Here is a 12072-nt window from a genome sequence, read left to right as displayed (position 1 = left end):
AGTATCAAAATTAACTGGTAGTTAACTGTCTGATCTCACGAGTGTCTCCCACTCTATCTAGGCCTCAGATTACTTCTCTGTAAATGTGGATACAGTGCCTTCTTTGAAACATTGTGAGAATAAAATGAGAAATTTCCTATAAAGTACAAGATAGGTGCTCAAAAAATTAATTCTTTTCTATAATAATGTAAAAAGAATCTTGAGTTTGCATAGGTACTTCAAGAAAGAAGGGGTGAGCAAGCCCAAGTTTGAAAAAAGTTAGAAATGAGAACAGGGGCAAAATTTAGGTGACAGATCAAGCCGAAAGGAGGATGGGGATTAAACAGTGAAGGCCAGTTTTCAGTGGTAGGTATGGCTGAGGAACTTTCATGAACAAGGATGTCTAATGCTCAACTGTATGTTATTTGGTGAACCATGACAATGTAAAACACTCTTCTTAACCTTAATCTCCAGATTCTTAAGTAACGTTTCCAAAGCAAAGTTACTCTCTTTCTCATTTGGGTGAACGCCCAGGAAGAAAGGAAAAACAAATCCATATGAGGAGAGGCTCTAGAAAATTCAAGGAAAGCAAGAAATCAGAACAAGAGGTAAATAGAAAAAATATGCCTTTTAGATATCATGGTGGAATTTGAAAATAGGCCATGGAATCTGTAATTAAAGTTATTTATTGAGACCACTTTATTTATAAAGTTATTTATTAAGACCACAACAAGATACCACCTCACATCTGTCAGAATGGCTATCAACAAAAAGAACACAAATAACAAACGTTGACAAGGATGTGGAAAAAAGGGAACCCACGTGCACTCTTGTGGGAATGTAAATTGGTGCAGCCACTATGGAAAACAGTATGGAGATTTCTCAAAAATGTAAAAAGAGAACTATCATATGATCCAGCAATTCCACTCCCGGGTATATAGCCCCCCTAAAAAACACTAATTTGAAAAGATACATGCACCCCAATATTCATAGCAGCATTATTTACAATAGCCAAGATAGAGAAGCAACCTAAGTGTCCACCAACAGATAAATGGATAAAGAAGATGTGGTATATATATACAATGGAATACTACTCAGCTATTAAAAAGAATGGAATTAAAAAAAAAAGAATGGAATTTTGCCATTTGCAGCCACATAGATGGACTTGGAGGGCATTACGCTAAGTGAAATAAGTCACACAGAGAAAGACAAATACTGTATGATATCACTTATATGTGGAATCTAAACAATACAACAAACTAGTGAATATAACAAAAAAGAAACCAACTCACAGATACAGAGAACAAACTAGTGGTTACCAGTGGGGAGAGGAAAGGGGAGAGGGGCAATATAGGTGTAGGAGACTAAGAAGTACAAACTATTAGGTATAAAATAAGCTACAAGGATATATTGTACATCATGGGAAATACAGCCAATAATTTATAATAATTATAAATGGAGTATAGCCTTTAAAAATTGTGAATAACTATATTGTACACCTGTAACTCATATAATATTGTACAGCAACTGTACTTCAATTTAAAAAAAGAACATTGAGATTAAGCAATCTGAAAAATTTGGGACACCCAAGAATGAGATATAGAGTAGCTAGACAGAGCTATGGTCGAAGAAGTGACAACAATTAGGAGACTGAAATGCCTGAATTAAAAAATTGTACGACAGGGCTTCCCTGGTGGTGCAGTGGTTGAGAGTCCGCCTGCCGATGCAGGGGACATGGGTTCGTGCCCCGGTCCGGGAGGATCCCACATGCCGTGGAGCGGCTGGGCCCGTGAGCCATGGCCGCTGAGCCTGCGCGTCCGGAGCCTGTGCTCCAAAAAAAAATTGTGAGACAGGAGAAGAAACTAAAGTTTTTTCTTTAATCAGAAGGGTAAATGTTTTGGATGGATGTGATGGAGAGCCACTGGAGAAGAGACCAATTTGGAATGATTACAGTAATTGACAGAAAATTTAACAAGGGCCAAAGCATGAGGATGTGCATAAGGGGATAAATCCAAGCTGTAGTACAGAAGCAAAATCTCCAATTTCTAGCAAATTATGGAATGTGGAATAGCGATGTATATCACCAGAAATCAGACTAACAATTCAAGATTAGATGCCTGGAATGATGGCATGTACACTAACTAAAAACAAGGGTAGGAGAAGGGAGTGTTGGACTGAAGATACATTTCTGACACTGTCTCATACAGGTTTGTTCTCTCTCACCAGACTGAGGCTGTTTGGTGCAAGGACCAGCAGAATACTCCACATAAGTGTTTCTTAATGACAGTCATCTATTGTGGGTACTATCAATGGTCTCTTTTCCTGAGAAATAGAACCCATAATTTTTAGTTGGGCCTAGAATAAACTCTACATTTTCCAGTCTCCACTGCAACTAGATAAAGCCTTGGAACTATCAACAGGCCAAATGGATATGGAAGAATCCTTAATGAAACAGGATGTGTCTTTTTTTTTTTTTTTTGCAGTACGCGGGCCTCTCACTGTTGTGGCCTCTCCCGTTGCGGAGCACATGCTCCGGACGCGCAGGCTCAGCGGCCATGGCTCACGGGCCCTGCCGCTCCGCTGCATGTGGGATCTTCCCAGACTGGGGCACAAACCCGTGTCCCCTGCATCGGCAGGCCGACTCTCAACCACTGCGCCACCAGGGAAGCCCAGGATGTGTCTTTTTAATTGAGTTTAACTCAATTATCCACTCAAGACTGAGAGATGGATGCCAAAATGACGTCGGTGGACAAAAAGAGAGAGCCTGGTTCCCTGACAATTGCATGAAGTCACCATACCAGTCATGGATGGCTTACTTCCAGATATCCTCTAAATGAAAAAGAAATAAACTCCTATCTTATTTATGCTGTTATGTTTTTTTTTTTTTTTACTATTTGCAGCCACATCTAATTTTCTCTAACACAACGACCTTGATCATTTTTGCTGTTTTCTTTAGTTCTATTTTTTTTTCAGAAGTTTATACAAATCTTAATTCTTTTCTAACATTTAGAAATATTCTGAAATGCTGACCAGGTATTCTTTACATTTGTTTGAAAAAGTTTTCCATCTGATAAGCAGCATGGTAAAAACATCTCTATAAATACAACATTGCTTACCACAGAGTCTTATTGGAATATCAGATGTATGATTGATTATGTTTGCTAACCAAAGAGACCAACCAAAATTCTATTGCAAATAGTACTTACAGTGGTCAAGTCTTAGGCCAAGGCCATTTATCAAAGTACAAGGCTGAGTAAACCTGCAGAGATGATAGCCATGGTCAGGAGAGAAAAGTGGTTTCTCTTCCATCTAATCCAGACAAGTCATTGTGGGTACACAGAATATTAGAAGAGAACAGCATGCATTTGTTTTCATTATTTGCATAAAGTTAAATATTGTTAGTCTTTTATTGATAATTTACACTTCCCTACTTTTACCCTGAATTGCTTATGTTGGACTGAGAACTCTAAGCCTAAAATTAACTATTTTATTTTAATTGATTTTTTCTTGGGTAGATAGTGTTGTCCTAAAACACAAAAGGAATAATTTTAGAACTAGAAGTACTTTAAAAATCATTCATTCTAAACCTTACGTTTTATAGATTGAATGATCCAAAGAGACTAATGAACATAACTAAATCTTTCTCAGTATAATTGTTCATTCATTGATTCATTCATTCATGTATCAATCCATTCAATTACTAATTGTTATGCCTAAAGCATTGAGGAGAGGGAGCTGTAGCACAGAATAAGGTCTTAGGTTCTATATATTTTCAATTTAGTGGGGATAGAAATAAATTATCCAAATAATTAAAACGCAATATAAATTAAGGTGTCATAAGCATTACTACAGATGAATAACCACAGGAAAGGAAAGGGTAACTAGCAAAGACTTTATGAAGAAAGCTGCATTTGGGCTGCACCTGAGAGGATTTGAACAGGTGAAGACTGAATGGACATTTCAGACAAAAAGCGTGACTTCCTTTTTAACTTGTAGAGTTGATTTCCATATGAAGCCTTTTCTTAAATTATTTTAAATTACATTTGGGCGGGAGAGTAAAATCAAATCATTCCCTAAGGAGCCAGAGGTGAGAATGGTGACTTTGTAAAGCTTGATGTCATAGTTAATGCTGCATTAAAAAGTGATGCTCATCAAGGTACAAAGGAGTCCCCGTTAAGTTCACCAACTGAAGGGCCATGCTACCCCTCAGCATCTGGAGAAAATGAGTGTAGTATGGCTTAAAACCCCAAAGCTGTGAGCTACTGCTCACAAATGTCATAAATTAAATGATTGAAAAAGATGTCAGTAATAAGTAAAAGAGCAGGGTTTCAATTTACAAGTGAAAACCCAGACAAATGTGCAGTATCAAGGAAAATCATACTTCATTTTGCTTCATGAATTAAGCAGGCTAGGAGTCACATATTCAATCAGAAAGTGTTTAAAATGCAAATGACATTTAGAGAAAAGTGAAGGTGTCTGTACTAGTTTTCACAAATAAATCTTTTTTTTGCTTTATATCTGAAAAATAGCTCCCCTTTTCCTCCTATTTGTGATCAATTACAGTTAGCAGTAAGAGAGTTAGCTAGGATTTAACTAGGCACTTCATCAGTAAGTAGTACTGATAACACAGGCATATTCAGAGAATTTCGTTCACAACTTTTACAACCATAAATTATAAATACAGTTCTGCACAGGCTAAATATTCAGCTTTTCAAACTACTTACTTTCTTACACCGGTATTCCTCTACTACTCCCCACTTCACAGCATGTTTTATATTCTACCTAAAAGGAAATTTGCATTTCAGCTTTACAAGTCTGTAGGTAACCTTCAGCCACTAACCTTGCTGTCTTCTGTCTCCTTAGCTTTTCCTTGGAGGGGTTTCTTCTCTTCAAATTCACAGGCTGATTGTAATGTGACCTGACAAGAAAGCATTGAGCTCTCTGATTCAGTAAGTTCCAGAGGTCTCGAAGAATAGTGCTGTGACCCAGTAGTGCCAAAATTTGGTATCGGAAGAGCAGTATGAATAGGCTTTGACCCAACAGCTGGCTGCCTCAGTTTTGAGGCAACCCCAAGTACAGGCATGGCTTCTATAAAAGTATCTTCTTGCTGCCAAAGAAAATGCTTCTAACCTCAGTCTGGTAGACTCCAACTTTAGTACTTCCAGAACAAATACTTTAAACAAAACTAGCAGTCAACATGATTTAAAAAAAAAAAACGAAAAAAACACAACTAATAATATAACTTTCAGGAAGAGGCAAAACTCCCCTTCATCTTTAGTTAAGTTTCTTTCTTGCTGGCTTGAATTCTCATATTCTCATTCTCTCATATATCCATTCTCTCTCTCTGTTCAGTGTCCATGTAATATTAAATATTCCTTTGGGGAGGAAACTTTTCTTGAAGGTAACTGCTACAAAGCTCCTTCTCTAGGATTAAAGAGCTCCTAGTTTTACCTTTTCTTCTCACTACACAGTCTGAGTCTGAGCACTGAGAGTGAAAAAGAACAAAAGGAAAGCCCTTCAGTCCAACTGTCAAAGCAGCCAAAAGACCACAATAGTGGAAGGACAGGCATTCTTCCTAACTTCAGAAATAACCAGCCTGCATTCTCCTTTTAAAGAAAATTGTATTTCCCCCAGCTTAAAAAAAAAAAAGAATGGACACGATAAATGGCCAAAACAAACAGCTGTTGGAAGAACTTTTAGCCCGGAAACAATCCCAGCAATGAAGCTGTTTGTCTGATTTCCAGCTATTTTTCACTACTGACAGCCATGAACCACGGTGTTCATTCTGTTTCATCCCATGAAATCAGGTTAAATTCATGCAATAGCAGCTAAAGTTGCTAACTCATCCAGCAGATTATGCCTGCCTAGGTTATGGAAATATAGTAAATACAGAGAACAGGGCACCAGATATATAGTAATCATTTAAAATTTAATAATGGTGATAATAAAAATATTTACAGCTAATACATATGGGAAATGTACTACATAGCAGTTACCGGGCAAGCACTTCTTCCTAAAAGAATCTACCTTTGAATAGGAGACAAAGGCCCTTAGAAGTAATTAGCTTAAGGTCACAGAAAATGGGGTTTCTCAAACTGGGTTCAACAAACCACCACCTGGAGTGCTTGCTAAAAACATAGATTCCTGAATTCATCCCAAATCTACCAAATAAGAATCAGGAGGGAGAGGGAGAAGTTTGAGAACTGAATTTAAATAAATTGATTGATTCTCCTAGACACTAAAATTTATGATCTGTATTTTACTTAATTTGTAGCTTTACAGTTCAGGGAATGGACTCTAAAAGGCTTGACTGCCTGTAGTCCAATCTTTGCTTCCTCACTTACTAGCTGTATGAATTTGGCAGTTGCTATGACTCAGTTTCATCTTCTGTAAAATGGGAAAAAATCGGTGCTTCTTTCACAAGGTAGTTGTGAGAATTAAAGAAAATAAATGGATGAAGTCATTAGAACAGAGTCTACTATACAGTAAGTGCTCAATGAATGTTAGGTATTAATGTTATTAGAAATATAATAGCCTTGAGAATTATTGAGGTAAGGTCAAGAGGCGTAATTGAAGAGATTGGCCAGGATCATAGAGTTAACATAACCGAACTCGGTAAAATCCTGAAAATAAAAATGAGATAAATTTATAGTCATTTTTTCCCATCAAACCTAACAGGAAAAGCAGCAATGACTCCTAAAACATACTGCCTTTTAAAGCCTAGCTTAAGTCGAAGGCAGTAAGAGAATCCTAACCAGGCTAGATTTTAATATCAGTGATTTTGAAAATATATAATAAAACCTCATGACATAACAATTTGCTATTATTCATTTATAAGAAAGAGAGAGAAAAAAAGAACTACTATGAACACTAAAAACACGCTTGTGAAAAGAAAAAATATGATTGGTTAGTCAACTCTGATATTTTCTAAGATAGAGTCACACTCCTATATTTAACAGCTTGACTGAAGTAAAATTTACACATAATAAAATTCTAAGGAAATACTTCATGTCACCAGCACCATAATCAAAATGTGGAGTATCTCCTTCATCCTAAAAGCTTCTTTCATGCCCCTTTGTAGTCAACATCCCACACCCAACTCCGGCAACCCATGAAGTGCTTTCTGACACTGGTTTTGCCTTTTCAAGTACACGTTTAAACGAAATCATGCAGTATTTTTGTCTGACTTTGTTCACTTAGCATAATACTTTTGAAATCTGTCCATGTTATGTATATCAACAGTTCTTTCTTTTGTATAGCTGAGATGTAGTCCATTGCATGGTATGGCACAATTTGTTTATGCATTCTTCAGCTGAAGGACATACGGACTTGTCTCCAGATTGAGGATATTATGAACAAACCTCTATAAATATGTGTATATGTTTTGTGTTGATTTTATTTTCTCATGGATTAATAACTAGGAGGGGATCAGCATATATTTAACTATATATGAAACTACCAAACTGTTTTCCAAAACATACCAGTGGCAATACTTCACACTGTCAATCTTTTAGCCATTTTAGTGAGGTGCATAGTGCATCACTGCAGTTTTAATTTGAATTTTTCTAATAATTTATTTAGTATCTTTTCATATGTTTATATGCCATACCACCCATATATCATCTTTGGTGACATATCTGTTCAAAATGTCTACCAATATTTTTGTCTTATTATTGAGTTTTAATAGCTCTTTATATATTTTGGATACAGGTCCTTTCTTAGATACATTTTTAAAAACATATTCTCCTAGTATACAGATTGCCTTTCATTAGGAGAAAATTCTCTATATATTTTTCACAATTTTGCAGTCGTGAGAGAAAATGTCCTTTTATGCTAAATTATCTTTTCTAGGATTCTGAGTTGTAAACAGCCTCGGAAGACTTCTATCTAGAAGCAAACAGCCTTGGAAGATAGGAATGGTGTTTCCCCTGAAGCAAAGAGTAGATTTATTTGCTGTATATTCTAATAAAAATCATGTCTCCCTCCATGAAAAAAAGGTGACACAGGTTTGCTTACAACTAATTATAAAAGACTTGTGTTTCCTAGGCTCAAAGTTCTTCTCCTGTAACCCAACCTACTGCATATGCAGACATCACCTGGCCCTTGTCACACTGTCCTGTAGGAACTGAGGCTAGAGAAACCTACAGAAGAAAATACGATATTCTGGCTACTGCTATTGCTCTAAGTAATAAACCATCTCTGGTCTCTAACAGAGAAGTCTAATGTCTTCTGCCAACACCCATGAATATATGCCAGGTTAACTTATTAGCTTTCAAACAGAGTAAAGTCTCAGACGCCTTATACTTCTTGACACCCTTTAGTTATCTTAATATTGTCTTTTAACAATATCATCAGTTTTTGCTTTATGTATTTAAAGCTTTATCACTGGCTTCATACACATTTAGGATTATTATTTCTTCTTGATGAGCTAGCTGTCTCCTTTAACATTCATAATGAAAATACCTTCTTTATATTTGTTAGTATTTCTTATTCTAAAGTCTACTTTGGCAATATTTTGTGGGTTTTTTTTTTTGATTAGTGTTTGGTATAACTTTTCCATTCTTTGTGTCTTTAAAGCTAAAGTGGATTTCTGTTAGGGTATACATTTTTAATCTTGTTCTTTTATTATTTCTGACAATCTGTGCCTTTTAATTGGAGTATTTAGACCACTTCAGATAAATGTAATTATTGATATGACTGGTTTAAGTCTACCATCTTTCCATTAGTTTTCTATTTTTTCTTTATTCTTCTTCCGCTTTTTTGCTGTCTTCTTTGGATCGATTCATTTTTTTATGATTCCCTTTTATCTCTGCTATTGATTTAATAACATATAGTTCTATGTCAACATTTTTTAATGGTTGCTCTAGGGTTTACAATTTAAACCATTAACTTATTACAATATACCTTCAAATATTAAACCACTTTATGTATAATGTACAGGCCTCACAGTATTTTATTTTCATGTTCCCCTCACATTTTTTGTTATTATTGTCATACATTTTCTTTACATTCATTAAAATAGCACATTATTACATTGTTCTAAACTGTCAATTTCCTTTTAAAGAAAAACAAAAATGAATAAAAATGCATTTTATGTTTATCCACATAATTTCTGTTTCTGGTGGTCTTTATTACTTTGTGTAGATGCAAATTTCCATCTGGTATCATTTTCCTTCTCCTTGAACAACCTCCGTAAAATTTATTTTATTACAGATTTGCTAGTGATTAACTGTCTCAGCTTCCATTTGGCTGAAAAAGAGTTTGCTTCACCTCCGTTTTTAAAAGAAATTTTTTTCTGAGTATAGAATTCTGAGTTAAAAATTTTCCTTCTTTGATACTTTAAAGATGTCGCTCTATTTTTTTTTTTATTTGCATAGTTCCTAAGGAGAAGTCTGTTGTAATTCTGATCTTTGCTCCTCCCTGTGTACTGTGGCTATTGTATCCAGCTTTTGTTATGATTTCCTCATTTTAGTCATTTTTAGCAATTTGACTTTTGTTATGCTTCTTTGGTTTTGTGTTCATTGGCAGTCTTCAGAGTTTTGTCAAATTTGGAAAATGTAGAACAGTTATTTCTAAAAATATTTGTTGCCTCCCCCTTTCCTTCTGGGGCTCCAATTACATATGTGTTGGACCATCTTCTTTTGTACCACAGGTTACTAATGCTTTCATTTATTCTTTAGGTCTTTTTAACTCTGTTTTTCATTTTGCAATCAATTAACCTCTATTGCTATATTATCAAGTTCACCAACCATTACTTATTTCAATAATATTTAATCTGCTATACCTTATCTAGTGTATTTTATTTCAGATAATGCATTTTTCTTCTCTAGAAGTTCCATTGAGTGTTTTTTGTATCCACCATTTCTTTTCTCACCGTATTTATGTTCTCTTCTACCTTCTTGCATTTATGAGGAATATTAATATTAGTTGTTTAATATTCTTATACATGAATTTTATCATCTCTGTCATTTCAGAGTATGTTTTTATTAATGGACTTTTTTTTTCCTCCTGAATATGACTCATGTTATACTGCTTTTTACATGTCTGGTAATTTTTTCCTGGATGGGAGACATTTTGAGTTATACATTGTTGTGTGCTGGATTTCATGTGGTGTATGACTTTGTAATGGCACAATTAAGTTCCTTTTGAGACTTTATTACAAGCTATTTTTAAAAAGGTACAGAGCAGCTTGTTGTCTAGGGCTAGTTTAACACCACTCCTAAAGAAATACAAGTTTTTGAACTCAAACAAATGCCTATTAAGTGGCCTCTCTACTCCAGCTGGGGGAAATACCCAGTGTCCCCAGACTTATGCAAGTTCTGGGAATTGTTTATCATACTCTTTTCTGGTACTTCTTTCCTTGACCTTTGCTTGTTTCTTCTCATACAAGTACCTTTACCAAACACTGGAGGAAACGCCTCTGTAAGTTTCCAGTGTTCATTCTCATTCTCTCTCTCATTTTTGCCTTCCTTCCTGGTACTCTGTCTGAAAATTTTAGACCTCTAGGCTTTCCTGAACTTTGATTTCAGTCTCTACAACTCAGCACAACGGCTGGACTCTACGTGGGTTCTCCAGACCTTCTCTGGGATCTGGATATTGCCTCCAGGCAGTAAGCTGGCACAATAATAGGACTGGTTTTTAACTACCCTTCCCTTGGGTATCACAGACCTGTGCTGCCTTTTATCTAATGGCTGAATAATATTTTTTTTTATACTTTTGTCCAGTTTCTAGTTGTTTAAGACAGAAGATTAAATCAGATCCCTATTAATCTATAATGGTTAGAAGCAAAAGTAAAGAGTCAGATCTTAATTTTTTTCTCCAATCCATCCTGAAAACTGTTTACTGTTATTAGTTTTTCACAATATACCTCAAAACCTTTATTGGTTTGTTAGCCTCCTTCATTTAGCCCAGAACTTCCCTTAAACCTTAGAGAAGAAATATTTTGTACTGACAACTTGCAAAATGTTTGATTGATTGGGTTAGACTGTCTGCCAGCTCTAATGAGAAAATTCAAATAATAAAAACTAATACAGGATACAACGAGCATGGAGTTAAAACTCTTCTCCAAACTTGGCTTGAAGCACTTAAAACACTAAGATCTGTTTTAGAATGTCTTTCCAGAATCCCCATTGGCACCATTTTTTTTCCAGATATCTGAGAAAAATTTGATGCAGAGAGAAGTATTAGCCATGTAGTATACATGAGGGAGCAATAAGCCAAGATATGCCTTTATTGTGGTATTAAGCAGGGGAAAAGAAGGTAAACCAGCTGGTTCAAATATAAAGGTAGGTGAGGAGTACAAAGGAACCAATAATAAAAGTTAATGGACATTTGGAAATGCACATCATAACCACTAAAATGAGGAACAATTCAGGAGAGGTGAAAACTAATTGTATTTGCTCTATGGCAAATATTTGGCATCTTACAGGCTTCCTTACAATATAATACTGATATAGTTAATTGAGCAAATAAAATTCACCAAATTCAGAAGGCCTCTTAACCACAAAGTACAATGAAAAGCAAATACAGTGAGCTTTGAAATGGCACTTCACACTGATATTCTCCCTTTCAGAATATCATCTCCCAGAGTCAAAAATATACACATCTGGAGAAAGGATAGTTATTTTATTAAGACAAAAATCTCTTTGATAGTCTTGCCAGATAAATTTCAGTGCTCCAGCAAGACAGCAGACCTTACTGAAAAAGGACATTAATAACTTTAAAAATAGTTACACTTGAAAGGACTACTCCTATTGGCATATAAGTACACAAACACACTGTGTTATGAAGGTAAAGAAAGGGAACTTAAGCCACGTCCTGACAGTTTGGTCCTGGAAAATGCAGCCAAATAATTTTAGGCATAACAATATGTAAAAACACTTTTTTATAAAAGTATGTATTTTTTTACTACTGTTTTTTTGCCACTTTTCATTATTTTCAGCTATTTTTGAATATTATATATAAATATGAATTGGTTAAAATACAAAGAGATGACTGCTTAAAAGGTATCAGTAATAATGTTGTTTGCAAAGGCTGTACTTACTAGTTGTGAAGAATTTGTAGGAATATCACTTGGAACATTACACATTTTCA

The 12072-nt window shown here is 35.3% G+C and overlaps 1 protein-coding gene across 3 annotated transcripts in view; it reads right to left on the bottom strand.

Moving 5' to 3' along the window:
- The window catches only part of NAV3 (neuron navigator 3), a gene marked incomplete at both ends in the record, with an annotated part of 362535 nt that extends 357473 nt beyond the window's left edge, over positions 1 to 5062 (bottom strand). For all 3 annotated transcript variants that reach the window (XM_082666667.1, XM_082666668.1, XM_082666669.1), the window contains one exon: positions 4820 to 5062. In XM_082666667.1, the coding sequence (XP_082522793.1) occupies positions 4820 to 5062 (243 nt within the window). The remainder of the gene's footprint in view (positions 1 to 4819) is intronic.
- Between the last annotated feature and the right edge of the window lie 7010 nt (positions 5063 to 12072).

Source organism: Grampus griseus (assembly GCF_964374135.1).
Source record: "Grampus griseus genome assembly, chromosome: 11".
NCBI classification, from domain to species: domain Eukaryota; kingdom Metazoa; phylum Chordata; class Mammalia; order Artiodactyla; family Delphinidae; genus Grampus; species Grampus griseus.
The sequence above is the reverse complement of the archived record's forward strand: the minus strand, read 5'-3'. Positions and strand labels throughout refer to the sequence as shown.